General features: G+C 34.4%; 4 protein-coding genes across 15 annotated transcripts in view; 3 read left to right on the top strand and 1 right to left on the bottom strand.

Moving 5' to 3' along the window:
- LOC139983650 (uncharacterized) overlaps positions 1 to 1,377 on the top strand; it is a 468,492-nt gene extending 467,115 nt beyond the window's left edge. Inside the window, exon 13 of the mRNA XM_071997347.1 lies at positions 316 to 1,377. Coding sequence (XP_071853448.1) covers positions 316 to 352 — 37 coding nt within the window. The 3' untranslated portion in view covers positions 353 to 1,377. The remainder of the gene's footprint in view (positions 1 to 315) is intronic.
- LOC139983661 (very-long-chain 3-oxoacyl-CoA reductase-like) overlaps positions 1 to 15,890 on the bottom strand; it is a 262,428-nt gene that overhangs the window by 52,597 nt on the left and 193,941 nt on the right. The gene's annotated exons all lie outside the window — the stretch shown is intronic.
- The window catches only part of LOC139983668 (uncharacterized), a 53,556-nt gene that overhangs the window by 13,412 nt on the left and 24,254 nt on the right, over positions 1 to 15,890 (top strand). The gene's annotated exons all lie outside the window — the stretch shown is intronic.
- Positions 8,129 to 15,890, top strand: part of LOC139983648 (uncharacterized) — a 180,711-nt gene continuing 172,949 nt past the window's right edge. For 3 of the 11 annotated variants that reach the window (XM_071997329.1, XM_071997330.1, XM_071997327.1), the window contains exons 1-3: positions 8,138 to 8,366; positions 12,057 to 12,338; positions 13,339 to 14,894. In XM_071997329.1, the coding sequence (XP_071853430.1) occupies positions 12,065 to 12,338; positions 13,339 to 14,894 (1,830 nt within the window). In that variant the 5' untranslated portion in view covers positions 8,138 to 8,366; positions 12,057 to 12,064. Of the gene's footprint in view, positions 8,367 to 11,320; positions 11,448 to 12,056; positions 12,339 to 13,338; positions 14,895 to 15,890 lie in introns of all 11 variants that reach the window. The other 8 variants (XM_071997333.1, XM_071997334.1, XM_071997332.1 and 5 more) reach the window with 6 other exon arrangements.

Here is a 15,890-nt window from a genome sequence, read left to right as displayed (position 1 = left end):
TAACATACAAAGTACAATGATCATGACCCCCACCACAAACCCCTTTTTCTATAGAAATATCAAAAGAAAGTTAACCGAAAACATAAAAGATGAGAAGAAGAACATCGTGGTTTGAATGAATGGAGATCAACATAAGAAATTATTTATGTATGTTGAAACCATCTTATATTAATGTTCTAAAATATGAGGTACTAGAAATTCTACCAGCCTAGATTGAATAGCCATATTAATTAAAGAACATAAATCAATTAGCTTTTAAAAATGACGTCATCATTTGACACATGGTAACATCTCTCCCCTTTACTTACTCAACAGCGACGAAGACTGGCAAATGACATACAATGCCTCCTAAGAACATAAGCCGATATAGCCGACAGTGTCTCTGCCCAGCGTTTGTCTAGGTCGTTCTTTATTGTCGAGTTAAACAACAGGAAATTCTCCAGGACAACATGAATCTCACTGAGGGTTATCTTTCCTCCAAGTCTGACCATTCTTAGCATCTTCAAATTCTCTTGTCGTTTCATATGAATCAAAGTATTTAGAGTTAAGGACGCAGCCTTAGCAAGGTTGTATTTTGGACCATCGTAATGATTAGCTCTATGAGTCTCAAAGTAGCGGAAATGATAAGAACTATTTTTGTGTGAACTTGCATTCACCTATATTCTGTAGATGAACTTGAGTTACAGTAACACATTGAAAGACATTAAAATTACAAATATTTTAATTGAAACTGGCTTAGGGATGCACCGAATGTATCAAGTCACTAATATCATTTATATATATTTTCTTTAATATCGTGCTCCTAAACATAACCTGCCAATTAATGTTTGATGCAGGTCTACATTGCCTTACTGCTTCCAATTACACTGGAACCCTGTAAGGCATAGTAAGTTGATAGAAAAGATAAAGTAAGGAACATTCGATTGGTAAAACTTGCAGGTAGATCTTCGTATAATGTTACCTGTAGATAGATTTAAAAATGAATAACATAAGATAAATTAACTGTAGACAATTAATTAAAATTACAATTAATCACTGTTGAATTTAATTATTATAGTTTATGTGGTGAATGTAATCAGTGCTTTGAAATCATTTTCGTTTACATATTTTTCCACGATGTATTTTCTTTTGGTTTATGTGAGTTGTTATCTATTTAAAGGTATCAGTAAAATATAAATATGAATGCCAACAGTCAAGTTGACTCGAAAATCAAAATTTTTGTATTACAGAAGATAATTTTTAATTTTTCAATAGTCTTATATATCGTGAATGGAAAGGTAACAGTATAAATAATTTCCGACCTTCTGGAAACTAAAATATTACTGCATTCTACGACAATGATTTTTTTTTACTAGTAAAGTGTTTCCACCTGTACCCCCCAAAAAAAACGGAAAAAAATGTGGAAATATGGTGATTGTAAATGACATGGCAAGGTGTGCGCATAGCTACTTATCAGAATAGCAGATTGTGATTTTGCTTACAAAATTAATGCGTGATGGATTACGATACTTTTTTTAACGGTAACTTTAATAAATCAACCATTACTACAACTTATCCATCCTTTAAAAGATCCATTTAGATATAACTATTTACTTTATAACAATCCAGGTGCTTTATACACCATTTAGTTTAGTCATATGTAAGGTTTAAATTTACTCTCTCATCTATATATGGTAGATGGTCAAATGATTACCATTCATTATACAGCTGCAAGAAGCATATGTCGTACCATCTATCCACTAAGGATTTCCTTAAGCTTTGTAATTTCATCATCTAAGGTGTCATTTCTCGATAACTTGGATCAGGTTCGAAACTTACAGAGTAAGAGATATAGAGAAAGACTGTACGCCTACTTTTGAAACTTTTAGTAACTTTAGACCTTTAAAGAAAATTAATCATCTTCCAAACTTCAAAAGACTTGACAATGTTTATAACAGCATAATATAAATGACTACAATATCTAAAGAATTTGTGTTTGTACATAGCTTTCCATTTAGCCATTTTATTGTGTAACCTATATGCTACGCAATATTTAGTAATAATTGCTAATGTCAGAGGTGAAACGTTATGTAATGTGAACATGGTGTAATTCCACGTCAGTAGTGATTGACCTTTCAAAGAAATCACATATTTGGAAATATCAGTGCTGACGTTATGTTATTTTTTCAAAACACGCATTTTATAATTAATAACAATGGCTTAAGAAATGCTGCTGTATATAGCTTCTTCTTTTTTTTTAAACATTTTCCTTGAAAAACTTAGCCCATCTCAATATTTTGAAGATTTAGAATGCTAAATGGGAGGATCGGACAGCTTTTGAAACATTTAGTTATTTTTGTCTGTAACAATTGCTCCTTCTATCATTTGTTTTTATGTAAATGTATTATATTTACAGAATAAAACAAATTGCGCTCCTATATTGCAGTATACATTCCTCTGCCAAAAAAGTTAATTATAAAGTGTCGCTACAAATGGTATTATCCCAGTATTCATTACAATAAAGCTTACTTTTGAATATGTTGTGTTATGATTTAATTTAGCACTCTTCAATACTTTGGAGTTATCTGGAATGTTTAAGGGAGGTTAGATCTACTTTTGAAAAAAACAGTATAGTTCTCGCCTCTTAGCATTTCGACCTAATGTATAGAAAATGTGTCAAAAGAGTGAAAAGATGAACATCACAGTACACTGTATTTTATTCGTGTTAATGGCGAGGTCTTATCATTAATAACAAGTAGCTAGCAATGTTGAGCTGCTCTTTGTAGCTTTTCAATAAAACACATCTCCAGTAATGATAATACAAAAAGGTGTGTTACTGTAATGTTATGAATATATCGAGATTTTCAGCGCGGTTAATATTCTTTTAATAAACGTATAGTGTTTCAATAAAACACATCTCCAGTAATGATAAGACAAAAAGGTGTGTTACTGTAATGTTATGAATATTTCGAGATTTTCAGCGCAGTTAATATTCTTTTTAATAAACGTATATTATTGATACAGGATGTAAGAGCGTTTTCATTGAGTAAATTTTTCAGGGGCGAGCAAGATCAGTCGATTAGCTGCAAATTTGACGAGGAATATCACGCAATGTAATTTACCATGCATAGTATAGTGGAAATTGTATTATTTGTATTAAGATTGTTTTTTATCTCATCAAAAAATTACATTAACCGTAAATTATAATAACAATACCAAAATTATTTCACAAAAGCCTTTATTTCAAAATAGGGACTTCGTCATTACTGACAGTAAATTATTATTAACAAATATTTCAAGGACAAACTCAGTCGTTTTCAAAAGTTCCAGAGTGCTTGATACTTTTTCTCGTTAAAAGAAGTAACAATATAATCAATTAAATAACTGCAAAACATTCTACAAGAGCTTTTCAATATCATCGCTTTGTAATGTGTTATTATTATTACAAACTATTACAAGGATTCAATTGTATCGCATGTCGCAGTGAACTTAACAATATGCTTGCTAACATTACAATTATTCATTCATTACTAGAGCTAAATATCGAATTAAGCACTTTCTTATAGTAAAGTAATAAATATTTTGAAAGTTGTAGTGGACATGATATCCTTCATGTAAAAGCTGCATTTTGCGTTTACACTTTCATTTATACAAAACTGGTTGTAACGTATGATACCATTCAAGCGATAGTCTCGAGTGTCTGAAGATCATGTCTAGTTAAATTACTGGAAAATGTTCTTCAGTTTTAGATCAAAACTAGACTTACCAGCATTTGCCACTTCCGTAATGATCCAAAATTTGGGGTGGCAATGGAGCCAATACAAGGCAACATAACGCCGTTTTATTTCATAAATCTAACAAGGCGAACTGCTCAAAATGGTGGAAGTTAGAATCTTCCGTAACATGCAGCTTTCATGAAAATGTAGGATACTAAGACCCGTTGCTATGTATTTTGAGTTAAAGGGTCACCAAAAATGTTAGGAAGAGCACAATACCCATATCCAGTAACTTGTGAAGTAGTTTTACACATGATCGTAACAGAGGGGAGGGAGCTGAAGAGAGTGCACCTCCCTGAACCTCGGCTTCGCTATACGGGCCAGAGTATACTTGTAACTTAATGAGGTTAACTAAAGTGTTACCAACTTAAGTACTATATCTTGTTCACAAACTTACATTGTGCTGTAAAATGCATTAAAACGACTTAAACAAATCGAAACTTACCGCGTACTTGTTATTTTTCGTTTCTACGTTTTCTCTATGATGAATTAAATGTATATAAGGATCGTAGTGTCAATATTTCTAGTAAACTATTGTCGAATTTCTCACTTGTTTTTGATACAATAATTTCTGTATTATAAACTTTGTGACAATATGGTTGCTATGTCAGGTAAATACAAATCAACCATATTTTCACATTTTTTCGATTACATTTGCAATTTAACGTCCTAGAATCTCGACAAGACGGTGTATCAGCACGAAGAAGAAAATTGCCACAATGTTAAAACATTGTGACGTATAGTTTCAAAGTAGTTCGTTACAACAGAACAATGAAACGGGTGTAATGGAGAAGCTATTTCCTTGGCCGAGCGAGCTTTATTCTTCCCTATTTAATCTGAAATATGAATCACTGCATGACTAGCTGCAGTTTATACAGATTACAGTTTGCTGGAGGCAAATCGTGGTTGTGGTTTGCTCTCTAGAAGGGTGTTTGAGGGGCAGGCGTAGACCCAGGGATGTGACTGGTGTACACTCCACGCCCGTTTCTGTCAGTTGTTCTTTGTTCTAAAATTGCTTAAAACACCTAACTTAGCAAGCAACTCTACCGTTCACCGAGACACTCCAAGCTGCCGTACATCTGTAACAGAGACGAGCTCTAGAAGAAAATTACTTGTATACATATCCACACATTACTAAAGTGATGTTGGTTTAGTTGACGTCTTACTTAGAGACTGGTCGATGTTTTTATTATACGACGCCCTTAGGATAGCTTGTTCAACGCCGGAACCCCCCCCCCCCCACCAACCCTAATGTTCATGGGACATGAGGGAACTGATGGAGTATTTGATGCAACCTCCACTCTTATACTCGTAGGCTGGGGGTCCGTTTTGCACGTATAAGATGGGCGCGCCTCTTGCATTAGTAGACTAAGTATAACATTCGTGTTACATTTTAATGACTTTCATTGATTAATCTTGTTTTGTGTACTCCGTCTTGAAATTCACCGAGGTTTACAGGAGAATACTGTGCATTGTAGTCACTTTAATACGCGTGTGTGTTGTATCCTTGTAAAGGCAGGCGACTCGTAGCAGAAATTGAACTCAGCCTACATTGATTTAATTTATCTCGAGGATGCGTTAAACAAGCACATGCCAGTTCTTAAATTATAATATGCTACACTCTAAATAGGTACATCGACTGTAAATGTATACTGGTTACACAGGGGAGGGGAATGCAAAGTCCGCACGACTGATTAGAGGGCAGAACTTTTGTACGAATGAAGCATTTTATAAGGGGTGACCTCCGGTCATATAAGCCGGTTAGTAGCCTTCTTTGCATGAAGAAACACAAGTATGGTAAGATTTCATATACGGATATCCAATATAAAGTGGTGCGAATAACCCAGGTTCTATTGCATAGACTTGTCAGAAAGAAAACAACCATAAAAAGGGACAAAACAAGTCTTTAGTTCAGATCAAAATATTCCTGATCTCATATTGCAATTTGAATTCATTCATCATATTCATGCACACGTCCAAGAAGATCCATATTAAATGATTGTTCTGATGTGATCCTAAAGATACAAGCATTACAATACACACCTTACATATCAAGAATGATGAACTATACTTCATGCTGCTCTGTATTTTTACACTTATCCCTTCTTCATTACGAACTTGAAATTTACAAAACTGAATAGTTTAACAATAAACTGTAAAAAAAACAGTCATAACAGACTTAACAAAATGAGACCTACAAATGTATGAAAGATACTTGATAAAATATAAAGATTATTCTAGAAAGAATAAAAACACTAACTAACTAACGGTTAGATGATATTTATATGCAACCAGTGCTATGGTAGAGTGGTTAAAAGTGGTGACATAAGAAGCAATTAAATCTAGCATATGGGACGCCGTGGGTTCTTCACATTAACTTCATTGCTTTCTTCTAATGATTTGAGTCGAGCATAAATGACTGACTCGTTGGCAAATCATTGCGACTTTTGCTTTTTTATTTTCCAGAGCGTACTTCCGAATGCCGTGATGCATGGAGAGCTGTACATAGTGATTTATAACTGCAGGAAGTAACTTACCATGGGACCCTGTGAAAAATAACCCCTTAAAACCAAGGATATCATCCAAAGCTGAGCGTCACTTCTATAGATATTTATTCAGTTTTTGACTATTGATCCTGGGTAAGAAAGCAGTTCTTTAGCAAATTTGGATGAAATCAACAGAATACACCTGATTGATATGTAGAAAAACTGAGGAAATTGTGTCCTGAAGTCAAGTACCAGAACATCACACCAGATAACTTAGTCATTGCATAGGTATTACCCCTCTGAATGTCGATGACAAATAATAGTCATTAGTGCAAATGGAGACCCTCTCATCTAATTAACACAGGAAAGGTCAAATCCTATAACATTTAGAATTATGACAGTTGGAAGCTAACAAAGTTTTCAGACTTTGACCAATGTTGAACTCAAATGACCTTCCATCAGCATCATATTTGGGAACAATTTAAACAATATATGTCACTAAATATGTTTGTTGCCATAACAAGCACTAAAGGTTCAATTGTAATAAGTTACGGTTAAGTGGTTTATGACAAGTTAAACCCCTAGGTCTTTCATATTGAGAATTTACAGAAGTTTAAGATATTGTTAACTATTTTTAATTAAACTTAGGACCAAATGACCATTTAGGTATGGTGAGATCATGGGTGTATACCATGATACTGAGAGCAATGAAAAAATATCATCCTGAAATAGTGTAAACTTTCAGTAATAACTAATTAGGATAAATGTAAATCCTTCTCAAATTCATTAAAACAATATCAATTAAGATATGAACAATCATGTGCTTTGCTGTACACCATGTCCGTGCACAAAATGTATGTCTAAAACCCAAAGCTTATTACTGGCCACTCCTTAATTAATAAGAAATGTTTTTACGGATTTAATTCTGCTAATATTAAACAACCATTGACTTGAAGCAAATTAGAAGTCTCTACTTGAAACAAAATTATCCAGCTACAGGGCTTTTAATGTTTAACACTTCCAAATTGCTGAACTTAAATGAGCTATGACTTACAAAAATAATTAAGGCAATTTACTAATTATGATAATGCATTATGACGTCTGATGACGTCTTGTGTAACATTTCCAGAGTGTAACCACTTCCACTTCCTGGGAAAGTGAATGTCCTTAAAACAAACTTATTCGGGTTTCTTACACTCAACTTCATGGAGTATGGATGGTCTAAATTCCATAAAAACCAGTAAGCTTACATTTCACTACACTTTTTTGGAGGACCGAAATTGCATATATACTAGACTAGTGTATAATCCCTTCACGTATAATCTTGAAATACAGATAAGCTACGTTTTACTATTTGCTCTCCTTCAAAGTAAAATATATGTTGTTTTTTTTTCGGTTGACACATTGTACTACTGATCAGGCTTACTAGTTATTTACTGAAGCCTATAATTATATGGTTGCATGGTAAAGGCTGACCTTTATTCATTCCTGGCAACAATACACCTTATCTTAGTTTGTACCAGATATTTCTTACTATATTAGTATTAGGTTTTACCCTGGCGGGTGATAAACTACCGTGGTTTTTATTACCTAATATGCCCCATATGCTAGCACCACCATAATGTAAGCACAACCCGCTGATGCAAAAGTCATAAATGAACCATAAAAAGTTCTAAAGTCTACATTTCAAATCTGATAAAAATAAGTTGAACTACTTCTTGACGAATATGTAAATATAAACATCGAGCTCAACCAATATATCAATATATCACCTAATATACCCCATATGCTAGCACCACCATAATGTAAGCACAACCCGCTGATGCAAAAAGTCATAAATGAACCATAAAAAGTTGTAAAGTCTAAATTTCAAATCTGATAAAAATAAGTTGAACAACTTCTTGACGAATATGTAAATATGAACATCGAGCTGAACCAATAAGCAGTAAGACGACAGAGACGTTTGGTATTTAGCCAGTCGCCATTTTGAATAAGGAGTGTTCACTGAATACCGGCCGTACCTTATTGCTATTTCTTCAAGTAAACGGAGAAGATTGCCGTGATTTCAATTATGCATTTTGATAATCACATTTCTATCTGACACGGTGAACAACTTTCCTCTTAGGTAAGTATTTTTTCATGAATATTTCTCGAATTTTATGGATCATGCGTGGTGTTTGAAATGGCGGACCTCTCCACAATAATCCATAACACATTACACGTTTTACTATTTAGCATTTCAAATATTAAGGAAATCGACTATAGCCACTACTTTATATGCTAATATGACATAGTGGAAAACAATCTACCCTCAGACCCGGTTGATACTTTGATAGCTATTTTCAATGTACACGAAATTCTCTTTAACAATGTGGAAATCGTATAAAGACACAATATCGTCATTCACGAAGTCCGTTTCTTGTCCAAACCACTAGTTTCTGTAACTATGTTATCAAGAAATCATACTACTCCTTAATGTTGAAAAGCGATCTAATATCACAGCAAGTATAACTATACAGAACGAAAATATTCAGAAAATCAAGTAATTATGGGATAGGAAGCTAGTTAACTAACAATGACACACAGAGTGTCCGTGATATTAATATCTTTCGTAAGAATGATTGCAAACTTATATCATATACACATAACTAATATTTAACAATAGTTGGATAGTACTGTTAACTTCTTGTTTGCCGGCGGCAGTAATTGTTTCTAATAATTCAGTCAATTAATATCAAGGGCAATGAGTTGCACTAACGATACAGAATTATTTTAAACTACGGTATTATGTTTTATTATTGTTTTCTATAAAAGTTGCACCATCAACGTAACCCTTCATGCCTGTTAATGGCTACTGTTGTACTGTAATAGTTAATCATATTTGTGATAGTATGTATATTTGAATGGATACAGTTTTAGTTATTCCTGTAATATTTACTGTTAATGAATCAAACAACAGGCTCATATGGATTGATCTAAAGTAGTAACATGCATTAGAAATATTACTAATAAAGCAGGACACAAATACAATAAAATTCAACCCCGGCCTTCTATGACTAAAATGTATCACAACTTAAGGCTTATGAAGGTATGCAATAACATGTAAACATATTTTTATTGTACCTTCCTATATCATATTTCTCAGAAATGACTATCGCTTAAAGGTTTTCCTGTTAATTTTAACAGTATTCAAATATAATTATACTACAAATTTAAAAACGGTCCTCTACTGACATCTGCTTTCGTTATACTCAAGATGAGTTTGTTTGTTCTTGCAGTAGACATTTCACTAAATCATTTCCTCTGTATTATGAAACGTATGCGCAGTATATAGATGGTATATTATTTGGAAGATTGAGGTGAAATTTATAACATTCATCCAATGTTGCCATCAAACTTATTTTAATTTGAATAAATTCAGCATTCAATGAATTTAAAGCATATTATCTATCAGATCATGTAAAAGCAGAGTCTTCCAAAGTAAAGATTCGGTGATAAACTTAACAAGACATTAGTCTGATACTATATAGAGGGATATCTCTGTTTGTGTTTAATTATTATTGCTGCTACCAAACTTATTTAGTTTGAATAAACTCAGCATTCAAGGAAGACAAATTATCTATCAGATCATGTAAAAGTAGAGTCCCTCTGAACTAAAGATTCATTTATCAACTAACAAGTCATTAGTCTTATACTATAGAGGAATATCTCTGTTTGTGTTTAATTATTAATGTTCTGCAAATTAAATGACAATTTGTGTTAATTCTGTTCTATTAATTTTCGGTTTGGGTGCACTTAGACTTTACTGGGGTTTGTACTACCATTTGCACTGGTTTACAAACTAATCAAAGCAAACAAACTCTTTAGGCGTTTACGATAAGAATTTATTTACCGCCCGATCATTATATATTCTCACTGCGAGCTGAAATGACAATACACCATCAAGTATAGTTAAAGGATCATTACGTCATTATAATGTGATTATAAACTGAGCTTTATAATACACAAAGTTTGTGATCTCGAGGTAACTACAAAATTTCGGTTTCCGTTCTAGCTTTTGAATTTATTTGTTGCTTTTACAAACCGCATTTATAATATCTCATGTTATTCCTTCTTAATTGTACTAATAACTTGTTTGAACAATGTTTCCAGGTCAACTTCGCACATCATAATGGAGAGGGCCAGTCTTAATTTTCTTCGTAAAACTCGTTTTACAGTTTACGTACTAAAAGAGGCAATATTTAATAAGAAAATGTTTTCACGTTGTTTGTATTTAAACTGCAAGACCTCCTGATGTCACACTATCAATTTAGTTAACTTGGTTGCCTGATAATATCATGATTTTAGCTATAGATCTTAAAAGTTCTCGTCAAATAAGCAGTAATTAATATCTTGGATATTTTATAAATATCAAAGTTTAATAGTTCCTCTCAGTATATTTGTGCAACACGTTCTTAAAGTCTGTATAATTCTTTCAGACAAGTTTGCCTCATATTGATTTGGATTTTCAATGCCGAACTGTTGAATGTTTGAAGAGTTTAGTCTGAAGTATAAATCTGATGAAAGAGCAATTAGGCGAATATATAAATATGAACCTTGAGCTCGGTCAATAACCAGGTCTACATTACAGAACGTTTATTATTCGGTTAGTATACCGTTCGCCATTTTGCTGAAGTTCATAGGGAGGAGAATACTCTCATTTCCATTATATAGTTTATTGTCTTGAATCTGATTTATATAGTGAACTACATTAAGTTTCTTCTCAGGTCGGTCAGTATCTTGTGTACTTGTTGAATCTAGGCAGCAAACGTTGTTTACTACTGCGTTGGATCACCGGGCCATGCATCATTTAGCCGCATAGTGTTTTTTCTTTACATGAATTAAATATAGGGAGGGTGTCTCATATATTAATCTATAAATTGGATTCCTAGAAATCTAAAATACCTGTTTTTTTTTTTAAACTGTAATGTTAGTCAGGATATTTGGAAGGCAAACTTTGAACAATAATTGGTTCTTTTGTGTACACAATTCGGTAACAAATTTTACAAAACATGTTTTCATACGATTCTTTGCTTATAGCGGAACATTCATCCCACAGAAGTTACTGTTATAACAAACGATATTGGAAACGAACTTTCATGAAACAGTCAAGAAGGATTATATATGCTTTCGTGATCCAGGTCATTATCAGACCGCTCACGTACAAGTAAATATTAAACCGTATATTGAAATAATGAATAAAGACGGCATATTTGCAGCTTTATTATTACTTTGTATTTATACATAGAAGAAATAAAAGCTATAGAATCACGAATGTTACCGCTTCTGTGGCCGAGTGTATTACGGCGGTGGCATTTGAAGCAATGAGGCTTATCAATCGGGAGGTTCGGGGTTCGATCCCTGTCCGGATCATAGTAAGGTGGCTTTTCCGTGCAAGAGCAATGTACGGTTTTACCATCTGAAATGACTTTCCAAAATAGGAAGAAAACATTCCAAATTTGAGATGAAATGTTGAATTGGAAGCCACCCGACGTGAAAGGTGTAATCAATAAGCCCCTAATCGCCTAGGCGTCGTAGAAATACCTGCCGTATTATTATTATGAATTACCAACGTGCTCTGCGGTGCAATATGATTTGCCTTTGGTTAGTTGAAGTTACTTTTAACATTTTAAGCTCCTTTTGTCGAGTTCTTCAATACGTGGTTTAGTTGATAAACATACATAGAGTGTCAAAGCCTAGGTACATATCAATGAGCTGTATGTTTTCAATAAGGCTACATCGACTTTGACTGAGTTTCTTCCGTTACTTATTCAAGGTCAAAATATGGGAAATCGAAGTTCAAAGAAGAAAAGTTCGAAGAGAGGACTTAAAACAGACACAACACCAGGAGCTAATCGGAACTCACAAACACCTGAACTGAGAGATGCGTCGTCACCAAGACAACCATTTCAAAGTGAAGCATCTGCATCACAATTTGAGAGTATTCCACACCGTGAGACACCCGCAGCATCATCTTCAACAAACACAAACTTCCGAGCATCTGATAAACAAACTACCCCTGTCAGAAAGAAGTATTCAGACCCACTGACTATAGAAGGTAGGCAATATTGTTTAGCTTTGCAGCATCACCTGCGACAGCTTGACGATTTCTTAGTGACTATTGTCACACTAGTCTTACTCGTTTGATTCAGGGACTGGGAGGGCGGGGAGGTAGTGACATGTAAGGACAGATTACCGAAGACTTTATTAATCAACGACTAATCTCGTCCCCATCTGCACGGCGTTCTTTTCTTAGAAACATTGTTTTGGTAGGAATGCCGTTCACTTTAATGTGGTGATTTCAACTTCAAACGTCAGTGTTTATTTGTCACATGATTGCATAATGAAAAAAACTTTAGTTGTGATGCAATGTAAAATGGCCGACACCTGTCATCTAAAACGTAATCTCACAACATTACCACATCTCGTTTTTTACGCGATTCAATGGTTAAATCCTTGCTTGACGTATGCGTTTAGTCTATTTTCTTGTTCATATAGCTTTGATATTTCTAAACCGTCATACCACATTTCTTGTTTGCAACTCCGTTTGTTTTACTTAAGGTGTATCTTAAACTTATTTAAAATACATAAAATACGCGTTCCATGAAACATCCATGTGATTGAAGCCTTTGGATTAAGGAAGTAAAAGCACCGATTCACATAGTACTCCTATAGTTATTTGTCGTCTACCCTTACACCATTAAGACAAATAAAGAAACGAAATGTAAATTGAATTAATATAACTTATGGATTCTAATGAAGCTAACTGACGGAACAGAAATGTTACCAAGTATACACCAACTCTACTCAGGTTAATATGCGTATTATATTGAATAATTAATATTCCAATTAAGACACCAATTTGAATTTCTATCATATTACTTACACCAACATTAAGTATCTCTCTAAGATGCGTTCTTAGATCAACTGACCAGTCGGTTCTTCAACGGTCAATGATTGTATTACTTTATATATAACCAAGGAATCTATCTTGCTGGTGATTGTGTTGGCCTGTTTGCTTCGTTTATTAATTATTGTTTGTTTTATTTTTATCATAGATAAGAAACAAATACTAATCGATGGGCTTAAAGAGAAGTATAAACTTTATTATGACTCCGTAAAACCATTACCCTATATACAAGACAGACTTTATTGTGTTAATACGATATTTGTCGAGAGCGGTGTGGTTGCTTTGAGTGACAGTGCTACATCGTATGGTAAAGATGCATTATGGGAACAGTTAGATTCTTACAAGAATATATTCAATGATCCTCATAGGAGGTCTAACAGACGTATCATCGAAGGAGAGCCTGGGTATGGGAAGTCTACTCTGACCCTGCAGTTAGCATATGACTGGTGTAATGGTGTCCAAGATTCACCTCTCGCTGACGTAGAGATTCTTATTTTACTCAGACTGAGACAGTTAGGTAAAGTTCCGTCAATCTATAGAGCGATCAAGCGATATTTGGTGCCAAAGGAATACAGGGTCAAGGAGAGAGACATCAAGGAAATACTAGAGAGCTGCAAGTCAGTAGCATTTCAGTTAGATGGCTATGATGAATACCCAGGCAGAGACACCAACGAGAAAAGTCTATACGGCTTGCAAACAGATAAAGATGAGGAAAATGACGTAGGACGCATTATCAAGTACAAGATGTTCCAAGAATCTGACGTTACCTTGACAACCAGGTATCTTCCTAATGAGTATGACAGAGCAAAAACCAAACGATTTAAACTTACTGGTTTTGATGAGACTGCGCGTGATCAGTACATTCGTAAGGCTGTTTGTGGAGATGATGAGGTAGCTATTGCTAAAGTTAAGAAAGGTCTCAAGGAAAATGTCATTCTTGATGACCTCTGCCAGATTCCTCTCTTATTTACCATGTTTTCTCACATGACTCATGAAATAGAGGGTTTTCAGAAATTTAAATCTGTTACAGACTTCCTGCGCCACGCGATGAATTGCTTTCACAGTCACACGAGAAACAAATCCAAAGATTTCAATGCTAAAGAATACTCAAAGTTCTTAGAACATAATCACAATGAACTTGATAAAATCGCTTTCGAAGGGCTCAGTAAAGAGAATCAACAGATAATATGGAGCCAAGCAGAATTCCTGCAGCGACTCGGTCAAGATTTTTATGATCAGTATATTCTTGTTGGTATCCTAGTAGAGGAGGATATGTATGATGTTGCAGATGGACAGACTCCTGGTAAGAACGATAAGATGAAGATTGAAGTAAGGTTTTACCATAAACTATTCTGTGAATGGTTCGCGTCATTTCGTGTGGTGGATATCCTATGCAAGGTAGAAGAATCAGCTGACCTGGAACCAATTCTTGGGAAGATGGACCCATTTGATCTCCAGTACGTCTTTCGATTCGCTTGTGGGTTGAATTCCACCGCTGGCAAGAAAATCATCCAATATTTGAAAAGCAAGAAAGATGGAGACAAGTTTGCAATCCTTTGCATCTTGGAACAGAGTGGAAATTTTGAAGGCATCGTAGACACCGTCAAAGAGATTTGTTCAAGCGAGGTCTTCATCAGTAAACAACACAGCAAGTTACTGCAGAGGTCGACCATACAGCTCCTGCAGATAGCATCAAGTCATGAAGTAAGTACTTTATATACTGATGTCACCCACTGTATTGTGAAATGTTAACCAAGAAATATTTTCACTTGGTGATCCTTTTCTAAAATAAAATAGGACTTAGGACTATAATAGGACTAATAGAACTAAACTGAAATTATAATGGATAGTTTTGAAATACAGTAAGATAAGTCCCACTGCAGCCCTAGCATGAATAATTCGCGACATTTACATACATTTATAGAGAATTCGAGTTTAACCTACACACAGATAACGAGAACAAAGTCAACTCTGTAGCACGACAGTTTTAAATATCACATTTATTATGGAATTGGTCAACCGAGTTAATTCTATTTGTCATAGTGGTGGATATAAAGAAATCAATGTAATTCCAAATTGTATGTTACTTTCAATACATTCCAAATAAATGATATTGATTTCAACTAATCAGCCTCAACGGTTTGTGTCATTCTGGAACACTGGAACTTTTATCAGACTGAAGTAAGTATGAAGTAGTAGTTGCAATTCTGCATATCGAGCAGATAACTATAATTAATCAGAGATATGTAAAACGATCATATTTCTGAATGCAAAGAACTGGAATTCATCGAGCAAAAACATATTTGGGAATAGCAGGGAGAGTAACAACTCAAAGAAACATATTCAGCTTGTGTACGGAAACAGATCATGTATCTGTAAGAAAAGATGACGCAAAAGTATTGGGAATTTATGTCATGGCATACGCAAGCCTTAGACTAATTAATTGGATATTCATGTGTTCTCTAGAAAACAGTAGCCTGTCGCTGTCACATCTACTCAGTACCTTGGCACTGCCACAGCTATTCAGTATCCTGTCAATGTCTCAGCTACTCCCTATTTTGCTACTCTCACAGCTACTCAGTACGTTGATACTTTTATAGCTATTCAGTAACCTGGCACTATCTGAGCTACTCAGTACATTGGTACTGTCACAGCTATTCATTATATTGGTAATATCACAGATATTCAGTACCCTTACAC

Source organism: Apostichopus japonicus, chromosome 16 (assembly GCF_037975245.1).
Source record: "Apostichopus japonicus isolate 1M-3 chromosome 16, ASM3797524v1, whole genome shotgun sequence".
Taxonomy (NCBI): domain Eukaryota; kingdom Metazoa; phylum Echinodermata; class Holothuroidea; order Aspidochirotida; family Stichopodidae; genus Apostichopus; species Apostichopus japonicus.
Note: the sequence above shows the minus strand (reverse complement) of the source record. Positions and strands in the feature narration are given on the sequence as shown.